Genomic DNA, 22622 nt, shown 5'->3' with positions numbered 1-22622 from the left:
GTGTGTGTGTGTGTGTGTGTGTGTGTGTGTGTGTGTGTATCAGTCATGTCTGCTCTGATTTGTCAGCTGATTGGTCAAAAATGACAAAGCAAAAAAGCAGTAAGTCATTTTAACCTTTACAGTTTTCTGTAGAACAGTTATTCTTCCTTAGATGTAGTCATTGTATTTTTACATTGAAAAAGAAACACATAATCAMACACTTGCTAGCATTTTTGACATTTTGTACTCTTACGTGTAACTGTGACATTAGCTGTGGTCTTGACGTCTCCATAGTTGCAGCTGTAGATACCGCTGTCCTCCAGTTGTGCATTTTTRATGGTCAGTTCCATGATGCTGTTCCGACTTTTAATCTGATACTTGAAGTCGTTCTTCAGCGGCTCTTTTCCTTTCCTCCACTCAGCAGCGAGGCCGGGTTTGGACAGCTCGCAGCTCAGTGTGAGGCTGTTCTCCTCCTCCACCTGCTGGTTCCTCAGCTTCGTCTTAAATGTAACAGGTGGCGCTGCCAAGCRATAAACAAAAGTTATTCATCTTCCTTTGTTCCTTTAGGTTAGATTTATTTTTACGTTCATTTAATCTGTCACCTTTGACTGTGAGCTCAGCAGCTGATTGGCTGTCTTCGGTTTTGCAGGTGTATTTGCCAGCATCGCCCTCTTCCACATTGTTGATGATCAGTTTGGTGAGACAGCCCTCTTGTTTCATCTCGTATTTGTAGCCAGGTTTYAGGATGACTCTGCCTTTCCTCCAGTCCAGAGGAGCTCCAGGTTTAGAGAGCTCACAGCAGAAAACCGCACTGTCCCCTTCCTTCACCTCCAWATTCTCAACTTCCTTCTTAAATGTTACAGGAATAGCTGGGAAATTAATTTTATTAGCATCATTTATTCTATCAGTGGGTTTATTGTAATTATKTTGAAGAAAATTAACAGAACATTTAGAACTAAAGCATACCTCTAACTCTGATGTCTGCTGACGTCACAGCAGTTCCAGCAGAACAGCTGTACTCTGCAGCATCTGCCAGAGTTAAGTTTCTAATTAGCAGCTCTGCCACTCGGCCCTCTTGCTTTATTTGATATTTTTCTCCATCTTTCAGGAGCTGAGCATCTCTCCTCCACTCCACTRGCACCCCCGGTTTAGAAAGCTCGCAGCGTAACATCACGTCATCCTCCTCCACAGCTTCCTGGTTCTTCAGCTTCTGCTTGAAAGTCACTGGGATTCCTGGGGGGATGATAATTAGCAACATTAATCAGCAACCTTTTGATTGTATTTTTATTATTACATAAGCCATGTGTCTTACCTGTAATGATGACGGTTGCCGAGGTTTTCATGTCATCACAAATGCAACTGTATGTGCCACTGTCCTCAGGGAGACTTTTCCTGATGAGAAGCTCCAGCCTGGAGCCGCTTTGCCTCATCTGGTATTTGTCACCACTGGTTAGCACGATGTCTTCCTTCTTCCACGTTACTGGGACTCCCGGTTGGGAGAGCTCACAACAGAGTGTCACACCATTGCCTTCCTGCACCTGAATACTCTTTAGCTTTTGATGGAACTTAATGAGTCTTTCTACAAAGAAAAAAGAAAAATATTTAGATTTTGATACCCAACTGATTTTTTTATTTTCAAATATTTATAAAATCTGATCTGTTTTCTTAGATTTATAGCTTTTGTCTGAATTTTGACTTTGTTTTTGTAATTCTGACTTTAATGTCGATATTCTGACTTAATTCTCAGATTTCTAACTTTTGTCAGAATTGGAAAAAAGTTTAAGTTTTTGTAAAAATTCTCACATTTTTTTCAAAATTCTAATTGTCATGATTGTTGTTTGTCAGAATTTTTCCCAATTCAAACAAAAGTTWAAATTCTGAAAAAAACATTCTGAAAATTGTACTCTTTTTACATTTCAAAGAAAAGTCAGAATTCTCAAGTAATAATTCTGACTTGTCTGAACTGGGAAACGAGTAGAATTTTCAGAATTTTAACTTTTGTCTAAATTGGGAAAATGAGTAGAAATTTGGAAAAAGAGTAGAAAATGGGAGAACGAGTAGAAATTGGGAAAAAGAGTAGAAATTAGGAATAACGAGTAGAAATTTGTAAGAATGAGTTGAACACATTGGGTAGAATAAGTAGAAAACATTGGTGAGAAAGAGTAGAAAGCATTGGGGAGAACGAGTAGAAAACATTGGGGAGAACGAGTAGAAATTGGGAAGAAAGAGTAGAAATTGGGGAGAACGAGTAGAAATTGGGGAGAACAAGTAGAAAACATTGGGGAGAATGAGTAGAAATTGGGAAGAACGAGTTGAACACATTGGGGAGAAAGAGTAGAAATTGGGAAGAACGAGTTGAACACATTGGGGAGAAGGGGTTGAAAGAAAGTGGGGAGAACAAGAATGAAGTCGGGAAGGACGAGTTGAATGAAGTCGGGAAGGACGAGTTGAATGAAGTCGGGAAGGATGAGTTGAATGAAGTCGGGAAGGACGAGTTGAATGAAGTCGGGAAGGATGAGTTGAATGAAGTCGGGAAGGACAAGTTGAATGAAGTCGGGAAGAACGAGTTGAATGAAGTCGGGAAGAACGAGTTGAATGAAGTCGGGAAGGACNAAAAAAAAATGCAATTACTGTGTGCAAAAGTCGTTTGTCATCCCTTATTTCTTAAGCTTTCAGGTACTTTTTATTGTTTTCTTCAAAACAACTAAAGTGCTACCAATACTCACCCGTCACACTGATCATAGCCGTTGTCCTCTGCTCTCCACAAACACAGGAGTAATCTCCAGTGTCCTCCACAGTGAGGTCYGCGATCTTCAGCTCCACCTGCAAGTCTTTCTTCCTCATCTGGTACTTTTCTCCATTCTTGAGCACTTCTCCTCCTTTCCTCCACTCCACTAAGGAAGCAGGTTTGTTGAGCTCACAGTGCAGAACCACGCTTTTGCCCTCCATCACCTCCTGGTTTGTTAATATAACCTTGAAGCTTGGCGGGAGAGCTGTCAATTACCACAAATCAAACAGGAAGTTATTTTATGAAAACTTTACAAAGGATGTGACTAAAATGGCAACATCAAATGGACAATGTTTAGGTGAAAAGGGGTGTCATGCTCACAGTAATGTAAATACGAAGCAATCATAATGGATTATAAAACAATCCATTTTTAACTGACAATGCAAGTAGAAGATGATTCTGGTATGACGTGATCTAATTTTACATGAAATAAAACTAAAATTATCAGTTAAGGAGAGAATCTTAAGAGAAGCTGATGTAAAGTGCACACAAAGCACTCTGACATCAAACCATGATAAACAGGTGGATGACAGATGTGGAACAAAAAGGTCTTTTCATGAGGGTTCTACATAATGGAGCTTAAAACATGACACTGAGTCTTATTTTGTTTTTCCATTTGAGGCTGACCTCTTCGACGTCTGCGTTGTGGTGATTCTGTTGAGTACATGGCATACCAGTTTTACAAAAGAACAACAACAACAAAAAATAAAAAAATAGCTCAAAGCAAAGCGTTTGTGGAAATGCGCAGATACCGGGAGAGTTTCTCATCACCTTTGACCGTGAGCTCGGCAGATGATTGGCTGTCTTTAGTCTTGCAGGTGTATATGCCGACGTCGCTCTCCTCCACGTCGTTGATGATCAGTTTGGTTAGACGGCCCTCGTGTTTCATTTCATATTTCTGTCCGGGCTTCAGGATGACGCGGCCTTTTCTCCACTCCACGGGAGCTTCGGATTTGGAGAGCTCACAGCAGAAAACAGCACTGTCGCCTTCCTTCAGAACCAGGGGCTGGAGCTCCCGTTTAAAGGTGACAGGAAGTGCTGTTGAGGAATTGTTCGAAAAACCTTCAGATGGTGTTCATGCTTTGCAACGCAAGTATTCAGATATTAACCTTACGTTTTACTCGGACTTCAGCTGAGGTTTTCTCATCTCCTGCGATACAGCTGTACTTCCCTGCATCGTCTGGTTGCACATTGACTATTGTCATGAGAACTTTCTTTCCTTCCAGCTTCATCTGGTACCTTCCACATGACACCTCCTCTGACAGCAGCTGGCCTTGTTTCTGCCACTGAACTGGCACTCCTTTCTTTGAAAGCTCACATTTTAATGTCACACTATTMCCTTCTTCAACTTCCTGGCTTTTCAGGCTCACTTTAAATGTGGGGGGAACAGCTGATGAAAACAGAAACAGAACTCATTTGCACAAGCTGCTAAGCAGCATAAATAGAAAGACTAGCCTCACAACAAGCATCAAAACGTACCGATGATTTTTACAGTGGCTTTTGTTTTCTGCTCCCTGCACACACAGGTGTAGATGCCGCTGTCCTCCGGAGCAGCATCTCTGATGGTCAGCTCCAGGACAGAGTCCCTCTGCTTTATCTGGTACTTCTCTCCATTCTCCAGCTGCTCTCCTCCAAGCCTCCACTCCACCGGGATAGCCGGTTTAGAGATCTCACAATGCAGTGTGATGTTCTGCCCTTCCTCCACTTGAAGGTTTTTCAGCTTTTGCTTGAAGGTAACTGGCAGCACTGAAAGGCAAAAAAAAAAAGTGAACGGGGTTAATATGAAACATTAAAAAAGGTGGAAAATCCTTTGAAAATCCAAAGCATTCAATCCACTCTTTGTGAATTGCTGATCCAAGTTAGAGAATCCTATAGAAAGTTTACATGTGAGAAAAAAAGTGTWAAAAGTTGAATTGCTCAAATTTAGTAAATTTGTATGGAGATCCTACTGTGACATAAAAATATATTCATGCGGCCACAAGATAATTTTGAGCAGCCATGTCTTTCTGTGAGAGATAGAATGTTGGAGTCAGATTAAGTATGAAATTGTTGTTTTTGTTTTTAACTGTTCAAAGGTACGCAACACTTATTATTATTAATTTTTGAAATATGTTAAATTCCAAAATCATACCTCCAGGTTCAGTCTAAACCAGGGATGGGCATCTCATAGCATCTTTAAGCTGCTTGCTTTTTAACTAAAAATAAATAAATATATACTGTTATGGAGGTAGACTATCTGTTCACAAAATTTCAAGGCAAACCTGGTTGTTTAGTCTGCTTAGAGACGCTGTCTGCCATGAAGAATTTTGATATAAGTTTTACACAAAACTAAATTTACTGAAGTCGTAAGTACGTAAACAGCAGCAAATTTTTACCAGAACCACACACAAGTCTGCACTCAAGCCGTCTTATGTCGTTACACTTCAGCTCGCAAAAGTATATGTTTATTTTTTGTTGGCTTCAAAGGTAACGTTTTAATATTTATTGAACAAGAATAAAACTGTCATACTTAGCAAGAGTTAAGTTACTGCACTCTATGTTGTTTTAATAAACTTATACATACAGAAACATTTTTTAAAAAGCAGTTTCCTTTCGGTCAGTATACGCGGTACAACACGAGTATGGGGATTGCGCCCTCGCGATACCAACCTGAAAAAGTTTCTTTCAACACGCCTGTCAAGGCCAACGAGATTGCTGCACGCATCTACAGGAGGCCCTGCCCTCCTGGATATAAGATGCGGCGCAGTCTCATTTCCTCAATCTTTTTGCACTTCACCTCGCTTTAACCTGTTGACAGATCTCTTGTAGCTGACTTAACTGTCTGATCGGAGGTGAGCTTCCTCCCTGCCCAGGGCGTCGCTACAAGTTAGATTCTGTTGAAAGAAACTTCTTCAGGTTGGTCTCGCAAGGGCGCAATCCCCATACTCATATGTTGTACCTCATTTCTCTCCCTCAGGGAACAATGGTTACATTTGTAACCTCCAGTTTTATTACATCTCTGCAGTCGCCTGGAGGTGGCTGGAGAAGTGGACGGCGGCGAGCGAAGGAAGCTAAGAGCCGAGGACTGAGGCTAAAGGCGGTGTGGCCTGGAGGTGGCGGACCGCGACGAGCACATATACGTACACTCATAGACACACACACACACACACACACATATATATTATATATATATATATTCTCTCATTTTTTAAAATATTTTTCTTTTATTGTATATAAAATTATTTGTTTTGTTTTAATGAAATGAATAAAGAACTGAATTGAATTGGAAATGACTGCAACAATTATCTCGTGGCCACACATTAATATACAGACTTTGTATAATCAAACCTCTTTACCGTTCACAGTCAGAGTGGCCGTCGTCTCTGTGTTCCCACAGAGGCATGTGTAGATGTCRCCATCTTCAGGTGTTACATCAAAGATCCGGAGCTCTACAAGCGCATCTCTCTGCTTCAGGTGATACTTCTCCCCATTCCTGATGACTTCATCCCCCCCTTTTCTCCACTCTACAGCGTGACCAGGCTTGGACAGCTCACAGCGCAGTGTTGCAGTGCTGCCCTCTTCGATCAGCGTGTTCCTCAGCTTCTGCTTGAAGATGACTGGTAAAGCTAACATGGAGTGTGGGTTAGAYCAATAATCATAATTTCAGACTCTCCAGATTGATTAAAGGTCATTTATGAAGAAATAAATCTACCAGTGATGTTGACCGTGGCAGATGTGATCTGATCAGCACACACACAGCTGTAGACCCCGCTGTCCTCAGGCACAGGCTTCCAGATCAACAGCTCCAAGGTGGTCTCCCGTTTCCTTATCTGGTGCTTGACACTGTTTGTCAGCAGCTCGTGTCCTTTCCTCCATTCCACCGGGAGTCCAGGTTTTGAAATTTCACAGCGCAGAATGACGCTGCTGCCCTCCTCGGCCTGCAGGTTCTTCAGCTGCTGAACAAATGTGATGGGGATAGCTGGAAAAGAAAACAATTTAAGAAGCAAAACAAATAAAACAAATCAAAAATAACATAATGATTAAATAAATGCATATTACCCACAAATTTCTGTAACGGATCATAACTGATCACCTACTTTAATTGTAAACTAAAGTGGGGAATATTTGCTGTTTTCTAACACACCCTGTTGTGTTTGAATTAAATTACACCCTAACAATCATTTCATGATGTAGAAATTGTGTTAGAAGTTAGAATTTAAAATACTGRAAATTGCATATTTTGACTGCTATTATTGGTTTAAAATCTGTCATGTTTAAAAAGACATTTTGCTTACAGACAAAAGAGTAAATGCCAAAGTTTGTTGCRGTCTTAGTTCTCAGTTTATGTATTGAGGATGACTCTCAGCTATTAACGCACCATAATATAGCTTATCGTCTGTAAAATTCATTGAGCTACGAGCTAAGACTGATTAGTTGGTGTGACTATCTTGAAAGAAGTTGATCACTAAAGTAAAATTGTGCATACATCAATGATTTTAACAATTTTGTTCATATAATCTGTGAAATATTGCCCTGGTTTTAATTTGAATGCTGCAATATTTTTGTATTCTTGATGTGTTTGTATACTTATGTATATCTACTCTAGTTTTATTTTTATTTTATTTTATTTGTAAGAAATAAAAAAAATCTATTTCTTTGGTTAGACTGAGTACCTCATTGAACAGTGGGAACCATAGAGTTSCTTGACAGACTTTTCTGCTTGAGGAATTAACGTGTAATTCCCTGACAGATTAAAAATGATTTCTGACTGGAACCAATTTAAATCCAGACTGAAGCATTTTCTGAAAGAGAACCAGTTTTGTTATCATGACTGTCACCTTTTTGATTATGTTTTTATGATCTGTTTTTAAGTCTTTTTTATGAATTGTATACTTATTAATATTATCATGTTTTATTCTTTTAAACTGTTTTTTTATGTTGCTGGGGCTGGTTTTGCAAAATAGCCTGGGCTACAAATGGTTAAGTGTATGGTATTGTTAATACTTGTCCCTATACATGTAAACAATAAATTAAATAAATGCATTATTATTTTGAACGTGCAATTTGCAAAATTGCTTGAATAATAATAATAATTAAAATGTAATCAAATCAATAGCTTACCATGTACTTTGAGGCTTGCTGTTGTGTGGTGTTGTCTACACTGGCATGTGTATTCTCCTGAGTCAGCAGGTGACAGAGCTTTGATGGTAAGTAAAATGATGGTTTTTCTTTGTTTCATCACATATTTGTCTCCAGACCTGATGCTCTCAAAACCTCTCCTCCAGTGGAACTGGACCCCCGGCAGAGAGTATTCACAGGTTAATGTAACAGTTTCTCCCTCTTTGGCTTCCATGGCTTTTAAAAGCTGGGTGAATTCTGCTGGGATGGCTAAAAGAGACAAAACGGGGATATTTTTTATAACGTATCATGTGGAATTTGACACAAAGCTGTTTTTTTGTTACCTTTGACAGTGACGACAGCCCTTGTTGTTACAGATCCAGCACTGCACTCGTACACTCCAGCATCACTGCTGCTGACCTCCCGAATGGTCAGTCGAGCTTCACAGTCCGACCGAGTGGTGAAGTACCTGGAGGAGTGCCACATCATGCAGCTGTCTTTGTACCAAACAATGTGGCAYGGCTTGGAAGTCACACAGGACAAAATCAAACCACCTCCCTCAATGGCCTCACAGTCCTCCAGTGCTTTGATAATAGTAGGACGCCTTTCTGGTAACATAAAGACATGAGTCTGATGAGTCTGATTGAAGAGCGACAGAATAAAGTTACAGAAAACTTACCTCTAACCAACAGCGAAGCATAGGATCTTTTGTCCGCTGCGACAAATGTAATGGTGCCAGTGTCTTTACGAGCCAGCTGCCTGAACGTGAGGGTRTGGTTGCCCCCTGAAACCATCTGAATCTCATTGAGCTCATTGGTGTAAAGCAGAGTCTCATCCAGATACCACTTCACCCCCATAAAATCACTGGGACAGATTCGACATTTGAAGGTGACCGTTTCACCCTCAAGACACTCTGCATCTTCTAATTCATCCAAGATCAACACTTTCTGACCTGAAACGCGAAAAATGTTAACACAACATTAAAATACAAAATGCATGAGTTGTATGGAGCACCAAGTTTAAAATAAAATGTTAAAAAATGTCACTTTTCAATGTGTAGATAAGATAAGATAAGATAAACTGAACACCCATTCAGAAGAAGACAGAACATTAACACAGGAGAACAGGTGCTCTGGGTTATGCAGCCATAGACCCCTGCACAGAGCAAGGATCGTCATCATGAAGACATCATGAGGAGGCGAAACCCTTAAAAGAAAAAAAACTAAACACCACATAAGTTAGTTCACTATCTGAGTGTAAAATCCTAGTCAAAAGTTTCCACACACATTTTATTGTATATTTAATTATATTGTATCATTGCATTGCTCACTGCTCATACATTTTGGTAATTTTTACTAAATGTTAAATTCTAAATCTAAACATGAAAGATAAATCTTAAATGTTGAAGTTTAAATTTAAGTATTTTGCAAAGGAGCACAGTCTTTGCGTTGGTGCACAGCTTTTGGTTCAACGTCATCATTCTGAGACAAAAGCAAATGCTAATGTTGCTAACACTGCTAATGCTGCTAACACTGCTAATGCTGCTAACACTGCTAACACTGCTAACCCATGAAACATTAAATATGTAGTTGTGGCTGGTGTCTGAGCTGCACTTCAAACTCCCAGAACACAGGTACCATCCATGTTGTTTTCATCCATCCATCCATCCATTTTCTGTACACGCTTCTTCCTTTTCAGGGTCACGTGGGTCACTGGTGCCCATATCCAGCAGTCACAGTGCGAGGGGCGGGGTACACCCTGGACAGGTCGCAAGTCCATCACAGATGTTGTTTTCAATGAAGGCATTTTGAATTTAGATTTTAAATACTAYCTTCAGCAGTGTTAGCAGTTGATTTTGTCTCAGGATGATGACATCATCATCAGAAAAGCCTCCTGTGCACCAATGGCAAAGGCTGCATTCCATTCCAAAATAGTTATTTGTAAACTTTAACATTCATCCATAATATTTAAGATTAAATTTTTACATTTAGATTTACAATTTTAGATTTATAATTTAACATTGCATGAGACATTGCAACGGTTGCATGTTTCTGTGGTAACAAGTGCTCTAAAACTAACCTGGTCCCGACCAGGTTTAAAGTGAAGCTTATTTAACATTTAAATTTAACATTTAGTAAAAATTAGCTAAATGTAATAATTGTGAGCTAAATAACAATAAATGTTAGTGGAAGTTTTTTTTACTAGTCTTTACATTCAGAAAGCAAGCTAAATAAAGAAAACGTGCTTGTGACATTTTAAACATTTTATTTTACACTTGGAGACCCATTGAGTTGCTCTTAACTTTAATAAAATTTATTAACATGCACTGTTTTAGAAAACATATTSAGAAAGTTGTTGCAGCCAAACATAAGTAATTAGTTAAAGTTTGATGAAAATGTGCAATATTCTTCTAAATGTAAGATTTTCTTTTGAAATGATTTAATTGATTGTTTAAAACATTTTGTCTCTGAAGTGTCACTCACTTACCCTGTACGGTCAGGTGTGCCCGGCTCTGCATGGTACCAACATCACACGTGTAAAGATCTGCATCTGATTTCTCTAAAAAGGTGATGGTTAGTGACAGAACCGCTCCCTTCTGCTTGATGACGTACTTCTTCCCAGACCTGAGCTCCACCATGCCCTTCAGCCAGGTCACACGCTTGGCTGGCCGCCTGGTCTCGCACTCCAGGGTCACCTTACCTTTCTCCTCTGCTCGAGTGTCCGTCAGCTCCCGAACAAACGTGTGCTGGAGTTCTGAAGTGAAAAGCAAAGTTTGGTAAGGCAATGTTTTCAGCTCAAATGTGCTTCGTTGATCTATAAATGTATGACAAGATTTGAAGGGAGGATGGACCCAAATGCAGGCAGGCAGGAAGAAATCCAAATAATAAAAATATTTATTAAAGAAAACAAAGAGCTGGCGTGGCAGCAAAAAAAAAAAAAAAAGTCCATGGCTTAGACAATAACAAAAACATGAACACATGAGGACCAGAGGCCAATTGCACGAAACTAGGATGAGGGATTAACCCGGGATTTTGGTGTAAACCTGAATTAATTAAGCCTTGAATCAGTTGCATGCGCTATGAAGCACTTATGTTTCCGTGGTAACAAGTGCTCTGAAACTAACCTGGTCCCGACCAGGTTTAAAGTGAAGTTGTTAATGTTAATCTGTTAATGTTTCTGAGCAGTAGACGGTCACTTTACTGCAGAAAAATGTTCCCCTAACCAAGTTTTACAGTCTTATATCAGCTAAAAAGTATTTTTGATCTTGTTTTTAGACCGATATACTAAACAAGATCAGAATATTGTAGTGCTCTCAAAACTGACTGCATATTTCACTTTCTGTTATGTGTTCTGTTATGTATAATGTTATGATCCAGGTAAAATTTGCGGTCTCTTTGACAGTTCCAGTGACATTTCTGAGGTGTGTTTTTGTCTGCTCATGTGCAGCGCTATGTTGGTTGTTCATTTAATAAACGCGACTCAAACTGTCTTAATGTGAGAAGTTTTTGGCTCGTTTTTCCGCCAAAAAAGACAACTCCCACACTGGTGACCCCGACGATTGTTTACTGGACGTATCCAGATCGCCATGACCGCCAACGCTGTGTCTCTCAAGCTCCCCGAATTCTGGGAATCTTCTGCTTCAGCCTGATTCGCTCAGACTGAGGCGCACTTTTCCTTACATCAGATTACCGCCGATGAAACGAAATACTACTACGTGGTATCTGCCCTCGGAAGTTATACAGCATCAAGAGTGGTGAGCCTTCTTAAACATCCTCCTCCGGAAAGAAAATATGAAACTCTGAAGGAATACTTACTAAAAACATTCGAACTGTCTGATGCTGAGAGGGCCAATAGGCTTTTCTCTCTTCAAGGGCTCGGTGACAGCAAGCCCTCAGACCTAATGGACCGAATGCTTGATCTGCTTGGGGACAACAAGCCAGATTTCCTTTTCCTGCACCAGCTACCTGCTCATATGAGAGATGCTTTGGCCAACACTCCCAGCACCGATTGCACCGAACTGGCTACTGAGGCTGATAAGTGTTTCCTGGCTAGTAGCAACCTTGCGCAGCGGCCCTCCTCCCTGCTGGTGCTGTATCTGAGGTACAGGATGACCACATGCTCGTCGCAGCAACAGCCCCACGTCGCCAGCAGTCTTCATGTGTGTGCATCTACCCTGCTAGGTTTGGCCCCAAGGCCAAGCGATGCCGCTCTCCATGCAGCTTTGGTGGAGTGGGAAACGCCAAGGCCGGTGCTCACTAGTGGCCGTGAGCGTCGGCCATGCCGGCAGGCTGCTCTTCATCCACGACTCCATCTCCGGCCGGTGCTTCCTCTGTGACACAGGGGCACAGCGGAGTCTACTGCCCGCTTCACAGGTGGATGTGGTGGCTGACACCATCGGCACCCCCCATGGAAGCCGCTAATGGCAGCCCCATTCGTACGTATGGCACGAGGCATGTTGAACTGTGTTTTGGGGTCAACGCTTTGGCTGGAACTTTGTGACTGCCATAGTCACTGGACGTAATCATAGTCTGTTTCTGACTCAACTCAGTTGTCATCAATTAAACTAAAAATTTCGAAAGTCTAATAAATATGTGAAAATATGGTTCAGCAATACTCACTTTAAGTGACAATGTGAAATTTGCAGGGTTTAAAATTATAAAATTGTTTCTGYATTTTATTGCTTTTGTGGAGAATTTGGTTCTTATGTTATTTGGTGGTATTGTGAATGTTCAGTATAAAAATACATGTAAAATAAATTTGTAAACATGCTCTCTGTGAAATAAGTGGCACAGCACACTGCTTTGTCACAAATCTGATGTTTGTCTAAATAAGGCTCTATGGCAAATAACTTCCTTTTTTTGTTTTAGTTCCATATAAAAGAAAAATAAACTTTCACAATATTGTAAGTTTCTAAGAGATGCACCACATATTCAACACAATCTTAGTTTCAAGTGACTAAAATTTTTCTGAAAGGAAAAGAACAATATACAGTACATTTAGATTTCTACAATTCTACTTATAACATTTGTCCTTGACAATTTGTGAACTGTTCGCCTATATTTCTTTTTAACAATCTTATTTAAACTTTTATTTTCCAACAGCTACCTCTGATCTCCAGCTTAGCGCGAGAGGCAACACCTTCAGCCTCACAGCAGTATTCTCCAGAGTCTTTGATGGTGGCGTTCTTGATCACCAGTCGCGCCAGATGTTCTTCCACGCTCATGACGTATTTGGGGTTCTGCCGGATGAGATGACCGTTTTTCAGCAAACGGATGGTGACTTCTGTTTTGGTGATTTCACAGCTCAGCTCTGCGTCCTCCCCGGGCACGGCCTTGACATTCAGCACATCCCTGAAGATGTGCACYGGCTTCTCTAAAGCGAAAGAAGCATTTATCCATTGAAACAAATGGAAGTTGGTGGAACTCAAAATTGTAAGGCAACAAACTTCAGGGCATTTTTAACTTTTGGACTTCAACTTAACCATTTAAGTTTTGCTTTTGAGTTTGTCAGACTTTGATTTCCACATTTTTGTAACTCAACCAAAAGTTGAACTTAAAGTTTTAGGTAGTAAGAACTTTAAATGCTGAGTCTTCTACATGACAGTTGCAGTAACTTAAAACTTTGCAAACTATGAATATCAAATTTCTCTTATTCTACTATAGTTTGCAGACACTTAACATTATAGATCATAACAACTATAAATCCTGAATACTGAACATTATTATGAGTTGCAGTAACTTAAATTTAAACATTGCTTCAACAATTTATTTCTTAATAATCTGCTAATATTAACTACATTAGCATCACCATGTGTTAGACAACATCTTATTTAGCCATCAGGATTTGTCCTTGACTCTTATCTTTCCTGGCCATTTTCCCTCTATATGTTTGTGACACAGACCTTGTGTCAGCAACCAAAACTTAACACAAACGCCAAATCAAGCCTGAATGTGACATTAGAGAACAACTCAAAATGGTTCATGAATCACTGATTAAAGTGTCGTTTTCAGAGATGAGTTTTTAGAAAATTATCCATTTCAGCAACAAAGAGGCGGAGCCAGAACTCTGATCTTTGAGCTGATAGGTGGAAGAAGCAGGAAGAGGGCAACAAATACTTTCAAATCGTGTTTCGGACCATTTTGTTCTGTTTAAAACATTATTAATACTAAAAGTTTGGACTGGATAAATACAAACCAGAAATATAAGAGCAAAAGTTATCTCTGCAAGCTCCGTGTCCGAGTAGTTCACTCTGCCTTCAACTCAAAAGCCAACTCCAAAAGTTGTCTTTCCYGAATTTCACAACAAAAGCATGKAAGTTAGCAGCACTTTCATCTGTTGCAATGACCTACAACTTAGAGATGTAAGTGCTGACAACTCACAAATAATGTTTAAAATTACAACTGCCTTGGTTTTTTTGGACCAACTTAAATTATTGTCCCCAACATGTCACACTTCGTTTTTCAAGTTTTTTCAACTGAAAATTGTTTTTCACCCCACCACCCCCAAAAAAAGGAAGTTGGATTTTTGATAAACCAACAAAACATGGTCTTTTCAAGTATTCACCTTTGACAAACAGCATGGTCCTACAACTTAGATCTTTAATTGTGAAGACCACATCTCCAGCGTCCGTGAGCACAGCATCTCTAATGGTCATCTTGTACTTGCGGCCGTCGCTCACTAACTGAATGTGACCATTGGTAACCACCAGCTGGCCATTGATCGTCCAAGTGGGCTCATCATCAACATCATGAGACAGATGACACTCAAAGGTGCAGCTTTCACCTTCATGAACTGAGGCTGTCTTCATTCGCTGGACGATGGTAATGCGTAGGTCTGTGATAATGTTATGAATTAAAAACAGCAAAGTGTCAATGATTGTGTTTTTGTGATATGTGAAACATAAATTAAACTTCTTGAATTTGCATGTATTTGTTTTTTTCCAGCAACTCACCATGTACTACAACTTTAGCTGTGGACTGACTGGTGCCCAGGTCACAGGTGTAATGTCCAGCATCGTCTTTACTCAGCGAGTGGATGATCAGTGCTAAGGACTTCCCAGAGTGAACAAGCTGGTGTTTCTCATCAGGTGTCAGGACCGTACCATCCTTCCTCCAAACAGGTGTCACAGCATCTTTGGAAGTTTCACACTGCAGACAAACTTCTCCTTGCTCCTCTCCAACTACATCCTCCAAAGATCTGAGGAACACTGCTGGGCGCTCTGGAGCCGACGTAACAACATGTAAATTTGCAAATTTCAAAAATTGATATATACTTAGTACAAAAAGTAAGGATGTTTGTGTTTGGTAGGTAATTTCCTTGTTGTAACAAAGCTTCTTGGCAATAAATCTTATAGCAGACACTGAATTGGCAGCACCTGGGGGTACCTAAACCACAAAACAAGTGTCAATAGCAACAGCAAAATAAGCTTTTTGGGAGAAGATTTGGCTAATTTTTCATGTGCACAACCCACAGCTCTACTGCTCATTCCCATAAATGCATTTGCCTTGCAAATGTGGCACCGTTTGTAAGGGTAATTAACTGACTTTCCAATGGTATAAAATTTATTGCCAAGAAGTATTGTTACAAAAAAGAAATAATCAACCAAACAAAATTTTCCTTATTTTTGTGTTAAGTTTATACATAAAATTAAATGTAAAGGAAAAAAACATTCAGTTACATACCCTTGACCTTTAGGGCGGTTGTCTCAGTCAGGAGACCAGCTTTGAAGGTGATCCTGCTCACCTGCGGTCTAAGCTTGTGCATTATAAGTCTGTGCATTGTGCCCATGTGTTGGATCCGGCTGATGGAGTTGGAACCGAGTCGGACATTGTTAAGAAGCCATTCTGCATTAGCAACTACATAATTAAGCTCACATGAAAAAGTGGCAATGCCGTCTTCCTCGATTTCCACTGGCTCGAGGTGTTTGACCAAGTTCAGTGTTTTCACTATAACACAAAGACACAAATGAGTACTCAAGAAAACATAAAAGCACAGAGCACTGAAGTCCTAGAAACTTACCTTCTACCTTGACCTGTGCTGTGCTCTGTGCACCTCCAGCCATGCAGTGATACTGCCCCGCATCCATCCCTATCAAGCCATGGATGATYAGCTCTGCTCGTTTCCCTTCTCGTTTCATGGCGTACTTATTGGAAGTCTTCAGAGCTGTGCGACCTTTAAACCAGCGGACCACCCTGGGAGAGGGGGCAAACTCGCACCTCAGAGTCACAGAGCTGCTCTCCTTTGCTGCCACATCATCCAGGTGGCGAACAACCTCAAGAGGTCGCTCTAAAGAGAAAATAAATAAACACTAATGCTTTATGTTGTGCATCTGTGATGTCTTTTTTTTTAACTATACAACATTTTAATCAGTGGTTAAAATGTTAGACTTGAAGGAAAGTGAGAAACTCACCTTTGACAGTAAGCTGAGCAGTGGAACGACTCTTGCCAGCCACAAAGACCACAGGCCCTGACATGGAGCTSTCTGTGGTGGTGAAGCAAAGACTGTGGAGGTTTCCCTCCCTGTCAATGTTCACTCCTGCACAGGGCTCCAGAATCTCTCCCTTCAGGGTCCACTTTGGGGGCCTCCCCGACTTTAGGTTGGTTTCTACCTGGAACAGGGCGGGTTCTGGTTCCATCACCCTTGCTGATTGCATCCCGCGCACTATGCAGATAGCCTGCTCTGCATGCACAACAACAACACATATTAGAACGATAGCACGCACACACATGCAGAAACTCAGAAGTATTGCTGATTTTGCAGCTGGTTTGCAAAATGACACTCCATAGCAGATAAATATAACACAGAAGTATCCCACCCTCCACCAGAAGCTGGCATGATGTTTTGTCATCTACCGCATCACATGTGTAGATGTCTTCATCTGAGGAGCAGACATCTTCGATCGTCAGCTGTCTGTAGACATCTTGGCTGATCAGCTGATACTTTTTACCGGATAGGAGCTCCTTCCTGTTCTTGTACCATCTGACCTGAGCATTAGGCCTGGACACCTGACACTCCAGTAGACCTCTGTGGTGATACATGGCAATCTTGACCCTGAGAGGACGAACTATTTGGACTGGTAGCTCTAAAAAGACAGAACAGATTTATCGTAAGTCATCATGAAAGTCAATGAAGGTTAATCTATACCTGTCTAAAATTATATTTAAGTCATGGATGTAAAACTCATTTTCACCGAGGGCTACATGAGCGTTATGGTGGTCCTCAAAGGACCAGTTAACTTCCACTAAACAAGAAATGTTGCATTCCTGGTCTCATTGCTACGGCTGAGCACAGCTAACAAACAATAACAGAGCACTTTGTAGCATTTCCTGTATAGAAACAGCATTTTAACACATCTTCTTATGAACACTGAAAAGTACTACATGTACGACAGACTAAATGTGAAATAAATAATACAGAAATACTTTTAAAAGTAAGTGAGTTTTACTCACTGTTGAGTTGTGTTGAGTAGGTGCCATCTTGAATTCTGAACACTCCCACTTTCCAACAAGAAATGTYTACTGCAGGGGGTGTTCCAGTTTAAATTTACTAATTGTATATGGGAAATTCCAACTGGGAAGCAGCAAAAGTAGCTGGCAAAATGCAGCTAGATGTCTTTTTTACAAGATGAATTTTGCTGACTGTCAGCTACTTTTAAACCCTATGCACCTCCACCTGGTGGTGGGATGCTGTTTTTACGCAGGTAAAAATAATCTCCATGCATTCTGAGTGAAGTAATTTAATGGCCAATGTTGGCTTTTAAATTCGCTTATTTTGTTGCACTGAACTATAAATTTAAAGTTGATTTAAAATTTATTTTTAAAAGCAAAACAAAAAAGTCACCCGGGGACCGTGAGTCTGGCACGTGACTTAAACCTTCAGTGTATTTGACTTTGTGGCAGCTCACCATGTACTGAGAGAGTGGCATAAGATGAGACRCGCTCTGCTGTGAACCTGATCTCGCCGGCGTGTTCTGGTCGGACTGACTTGAAGAACAAGGAGTGAGTTTTACCTGAAATTAAATATGTTTAGATTTTTTCTTTTATTTATTTAAACCAATTTTGATGGAATTATAGATAGAGCTGGTTCCTGACAGTCTCACCCTGGTGCCTGATCTTGATGTTGTCCCCAGGTCGGATTCGGCAGTCGTCACGGTACCAACGGCCRTCCACATCCACCTGGTTGACCTCACAGATGAAGCTCACAGGCTGACGCTCAGTTGTTTCAACATCCTCCAGCTCTTTTACAATGTGTATGTCCCTAGCTGTCAGAAAACATCTAAGCTATGACTTTTGATCTAACTCAAAGTAATAAARGCAGATTATTAGTTTTGATCACATTAAATCACTATGAAAATAGTTGATTACAATAGATTACCTTTGACACTGAGACGGCCTGATGTCTGGATGCCGTTAGCCTGGAACGTGTACAAACCTCCATCTCCTAAAGCCACTCGTGTCAGTAAGAGGGTGTGTTTCTTCCCATGCATGCTGATGCGACAACTTGGCCTGGATTTGACCCGCATCCCATCCCTGCTCCACACGCCCTCTATGTAAGCCAGGTTGAGAGTGACCTCGAAGGAGCAGCCCTCACACTCGGACACCTCCACATCCTCCAAACCCTTCACCACGTGCAAACGGTTCTCTGGCAACAAAGGCACAACATTGTTTTGAGAACTTCTTATCTATTCCAAAAATATATATATACAATTAAAATAATAATAAACAAAACCAGGAGGTTGAGCTTACTGTTAAAAGTACTTGCAGCTGCTACTACTCCTACTGCCTTATTGTCCCCCATGTCCTTATTTATCACTAAGCGTGATTGATGATTATTTATTTTCTACGACAAGAGATGAGCTACAGCAAAAACGTAAAATGAAAAAAAGCATCAAGGCATTAATTGACAAAATAAAAGACATTTCATTTATCAAGTTTAAGAGACAAACACTCCTGCTGTCCAGCTTATTATCACTGCTCATGCACAGTGTGAGAAACTGGACCAGTCAATTAGAATGGACACACATTCATTCACTCATTGGGTCGATCCCCGTGACAGCATGCCAGCCCTCCTCTGCACTGAATTGCATGGTAATCTCTGTCACCTCACTGGGCTGAGCTCAGCACCACCAATATAGACTCAGCTGTGATGAAACCTCCATCGGCCTGGTGCAGCGAAACACAGGGACAGGGGAAGGTCTGGAGAACAAACACAAGCGCTAAAGTCACTAGATGTATTGATATTTAAAATTATAAATACGCGTGTTTATTTCCCCACTACTTGCTCATTTCCCATTGCTGAAATGCATTTTGTGACATGTCACACAATTACATTAATATCACAAAGAACTAGAGCACCCTGTTACCTGTGACCCACTGTCCTGCATGTTTCAGCGGTTTCCCTGCTTCAACACACGTGACTGAAATGAATGAGTGATTGACAGGCTTCTGCTGAGCTCGATGACACTCTTGAGTAGGTCGTTTCATTATCTGAATCAGGCGTGCCGAAGCAGGGAAGCTGCGGAAACGTGCAGGACCGTGGGTCATGAGGAACAGGACTAAAGATCTCTGATCTAGATTATTGGTTCTCAAACCTCTCAGCTTCAGAGGCCTGCTACCTTAACAACCATCAGTTTAATCAGACAAACTTTGCTAAGTGCCTTTAATAAATAAAAGAATAATAACAATACAAACAATTTTACCAGCTATAAAAGATTTTATTCATTTATGACGTGTTTCTTCTTCTTTATATTAATTGTGGTGAGAAGCTATTAGCAAACATTTCAAAATTTAATTTGATTTCTGGGGATTTTCTGGAGATTTGTTTTTCACTCTGAACTCAACTTTCAAATTAATGCGACCCATCAAATCAAACTGTCAAATTTGGTCAAAATGACCGAAGCACATTTTCAGATTCCTGCTTTCTAAGCTACATTTTGATCAGATTTGCCTTGATTTATCGTCTTAATAAGGGTATCCCATTGATATTTGGTCTGAATTCCCTTTTTAGGTTATTTTAGTAGGAGTATTTGAGGTCATTTTAAAGAAGAAACCTCACACAACATTTGGACGTTAAGATTTATCAGATGGGGAAAATAAAAGCTTTGCTAACTTGCAGTGAAAATGGCAACAATGCTTTCTGCTCAAAATCATGTTTTTTGTAGCTACTGCTCAAAAAAGGCTTTCAAAAATTCTTAAGGAAKTCTGTCTCAGACATTTCATTTTAGATATGTTATTTATTCATTATAATGAATAAATAATAAATAATGCACCTTTTGCAAACATTTTAGCCAAAGGTTACCTATTTCTCCACAAACCAGTTCGATGCGATGGCTCCCTTAAGCCTATTTGTATGACTGATTGTCAATGTATAGATAAGGTAAAAATCAACAGTATTTTGTAAATCTAACCACAAAATAAGAATAAAACACTGCTTTGGTTAGAACTTAACAATTTTGTCCAATATATATGATTTAGGTCTTATAATTGTGTACTGACGTCATGTGAAATAATAATTTCCACCTGTGCTGCTTTAAACATAGACAAAAACACTAGAAAATAAGTTAAACATGAAATCACTTACCTAAAAARTTAGACAGATGGTTTGTAGAGTAAATTTATCCTTGTGTCCCCTCCTGTTGCAAATGTAGCAAAAAAGAACTTAATCTACAAATCAAACAAATATAATAAAGCATCCACCACACTGACCGATCCATAAGCCTTGTTTCCCACAAGTATTCAATTTGTTTTGATTACCTACAAATGGTTATCCAGCAAAGTGTAGCTTTGCTTGCTACATCCCTGTCTTCAAAGTTGACAGCCTATAGTTCTCCCTCTTTTTCTTTTGTTTTTTTCTTCTTGCTGTGATGGAACACRGTGCTGAACAGCTGACATATCTCTCCCCGCATGCTAACCCTCCAAAATAGCATTCTGTTGGTGTGAAGACAAAGATAGCTTTGGCTTTAATGGAGGGAAGCAACTTGCGTGCAGTATCAATAAAACCATCTGAAACAATCCAAATATCAGTGTCGGTGGTGTTTTTTTTTTTCTATTTACTTTTTCAGTGTGTGTGAATAAAGTGACTGACGTGATAAAAGTTGAGATTACGTGGARCATGCAGACATTACTGTCCGACAGAGGCCTAAACCTCAGGTTAGAGGCATCAAAGTACTTTGGAAGTTCAAAGGGAGTTTCCACTGTTGCTGCAGCCAAAAGGCCATAAGAATTAAAGTATATTATCCTCCAATTTCACTGGATCATCATTTGTGAGAATGAGCAATAAAACACTATCAAATGGACCTGTTTTTACAGGAACCAGAGAGAAACATACATTTTCTGCTGTATAACTGATTTTATTATTGCAATAATACACTGTGTTACACACTCCATAGCTGAACAAAATAAAAAAAAGAAACATAAAATTGATAATACCAGCTCATTTTGTCTCTAATGTCAGCAGTTTTCATATAATGGTTTAGGTTTGTTTCTTCAGCAACAACCAGCCATASGTTTCCCTTTGACAGACAGCTCCATGTGCTGCTGAGCTCTTTTAAGACCAGTGAAACTCTACCGACAGCCTAATCTCTGTGGAGTCCTGCTGGGGCACAAAAAAACATCTTGTCGTCACTGACTGAAGAACAGCGGCGCACAAAAGAAAAGAAAACTGCTTCCACAGATCTCACCTCATTTATTCTGATGCTTGCCTCTATTATTTGGGAGCCTTTTACAAAAGCTGGGATTATAACGTGATGTTTTGCTACAAAACAATCTGATTGATCTGTTTTAGATGCTAGTTTTAAGATGTAAAATGTATATGTTTCTTGATTGGTACAGCTAAAAATAGAAAAACCGTAAAGAAACCAGGGCAATGTGATGATGTGTGGGGTGAATATAGAACTTGATAAAGCAGCTGAACACTCCTCTTAATACTTGAGGTCCACGTTTGAAATTTCTGCACTGCGTGTGTTGCACATTTCCTTTGACTGAGATTTTCTACACCAGACCACAGTTCTATATTTTGTAATTTAAAAGAAAGAAGAAAAATGCCCAATTTTCTCCATCAGTTGCAAATAGATGAAGTTTCTTTCAGAGCAATTTATAGCACAGCACCAGATACAACAAAGAAATGCACAACTATAATCTCTACACATGAAAGCTGATATTGCTTCAKTCTGGTCTTTTCAAACTCATAACTAGGACAGATTGAGACTTTCAGATACAGACAGGCTCGTCTGGGAGTTGAACCTGGGTCTTTTCRCACCCAAAGTGACCTACCAGGGGTTCCCAAACTTTTCCATTAAGGCTCCCCAAACAACTTCAGCTTCTGGCCGGGTACCCCCTCACAAGCTGACAATAAAATACATTTATATATGTAAATAAATATCAACTTTTTCTAACGTTTTTTCTCACTTTTATTCACTATTGAATATACTTAATGTATGCTGCCTCAAACTTCCTGATTTTACTTGGCCAGGAGTTTTTTACACAGTGTCCTCCATCGGCTGCTGGTCGGTTCATTTGGCCTTTTTTTGTTTGTTACAAACTTGTCCATTGCTATGCTGGCTTCAGACTGAACAAACTCTGTCACTATTAACCACTATTAACCTAAAAATAGTAATTGAAAAACAAACAGAATTTTTTCTTAATATTTAACATTTTTATTTTAACTTCTCAAGACCCAAGTGGTTTTCTTGATGTTTTTGCTCAAAATACCATGTTGAAATGCAACTGAGTGTTTCTCAGAATTTACAAACTCAAAATA

At 39.9% G+C, this 22622-nt stretch overlaps 1 protein-coding gene across 1 annotated transcript in view; it reads right to left on the bottom strand.

Annotated features, from left to right (window-relative positions):
• The window catches only part of obscna (obscurin, cytoskeletal calmodulin and titin-interacting RhoGEF a), a gene marked incomplete in the record, with an annotated part of 52438 nt that extends 31716 nt beyond the window's left edge, over window positions 1–20722 (bottom strand). The window contains 28 exon segments of the mRNA XM_014000450.1: window positions 233–499; window positions 582–848; window positions 946–1212; window positions 1292–1558; window positions 2706–2972; window positions 3539–3805; window positions 3882–4157; window positions 4247–4513; window positions 6103–6372; window positions 6459–6725; window positions 7868–8134; window positions 8209–8472; window positions 8544–8816; window positions 10352–10618; window positions 12971–13237; window positions 14429–14698; window positions 14817–15083; window positions 15547–15810; window positions 15884–16150; window positions 16275–16544; window positions 16681–16947; window positions 17770–17874; window positions 17965–18126; window positions 18240–18506; window positions 18611–18721; window positions 18967–19060; window positions 20445–20496; window positions 20618–20722. Coding sequence (XP_013855904.1) covers window positions 233–499; window positions 582–848; window positions 946–1212; window positions 1292–1558; window positions 2706–2972; window positions 3539–3805; window positions 3882–4157; window positions 4247–4513; window positions 6103–6372; window positions 6459–6725; window positions 7868–8134; window positions 8209–8472; window positions 8544–8816; window positions 10352–10618; window positions 12971–13237; window positions 14429–14698; window positions 14817–15083; window positions 15547–15810; window positions 15884–16150; window positions 16275–16544; window positions 16681–16947; window positions 17770–17874; window positions 17965–18126; window positions 18240–18506; window positions 18611–18662 — 6211 coding nt within the window.
• Window positions 20723–22622: the final 1900 nt, after the last annotated feature.

The sequence above is a fragment of the Austrofundulus limnaeus genome, unplaced genomic scaffold (genome assembly GCF_001266775.1).
Source record: "Austrofundulus limnaeus strain Quisiro unplaced genomic scaffold, Austrofundulus_limnaeus-1.0 Scaffold8, whole genome shotgun sequence".
NCBI lineage: Eukaryota > Metazoa > Chordata > Actinopteri > Cyprinodontiformes > Rivulidae > Austrofundulus > Austrofundulus limnaeus.
This window is presented reverse-complemented; position numbering and strand designations above follow the sequence as displayed.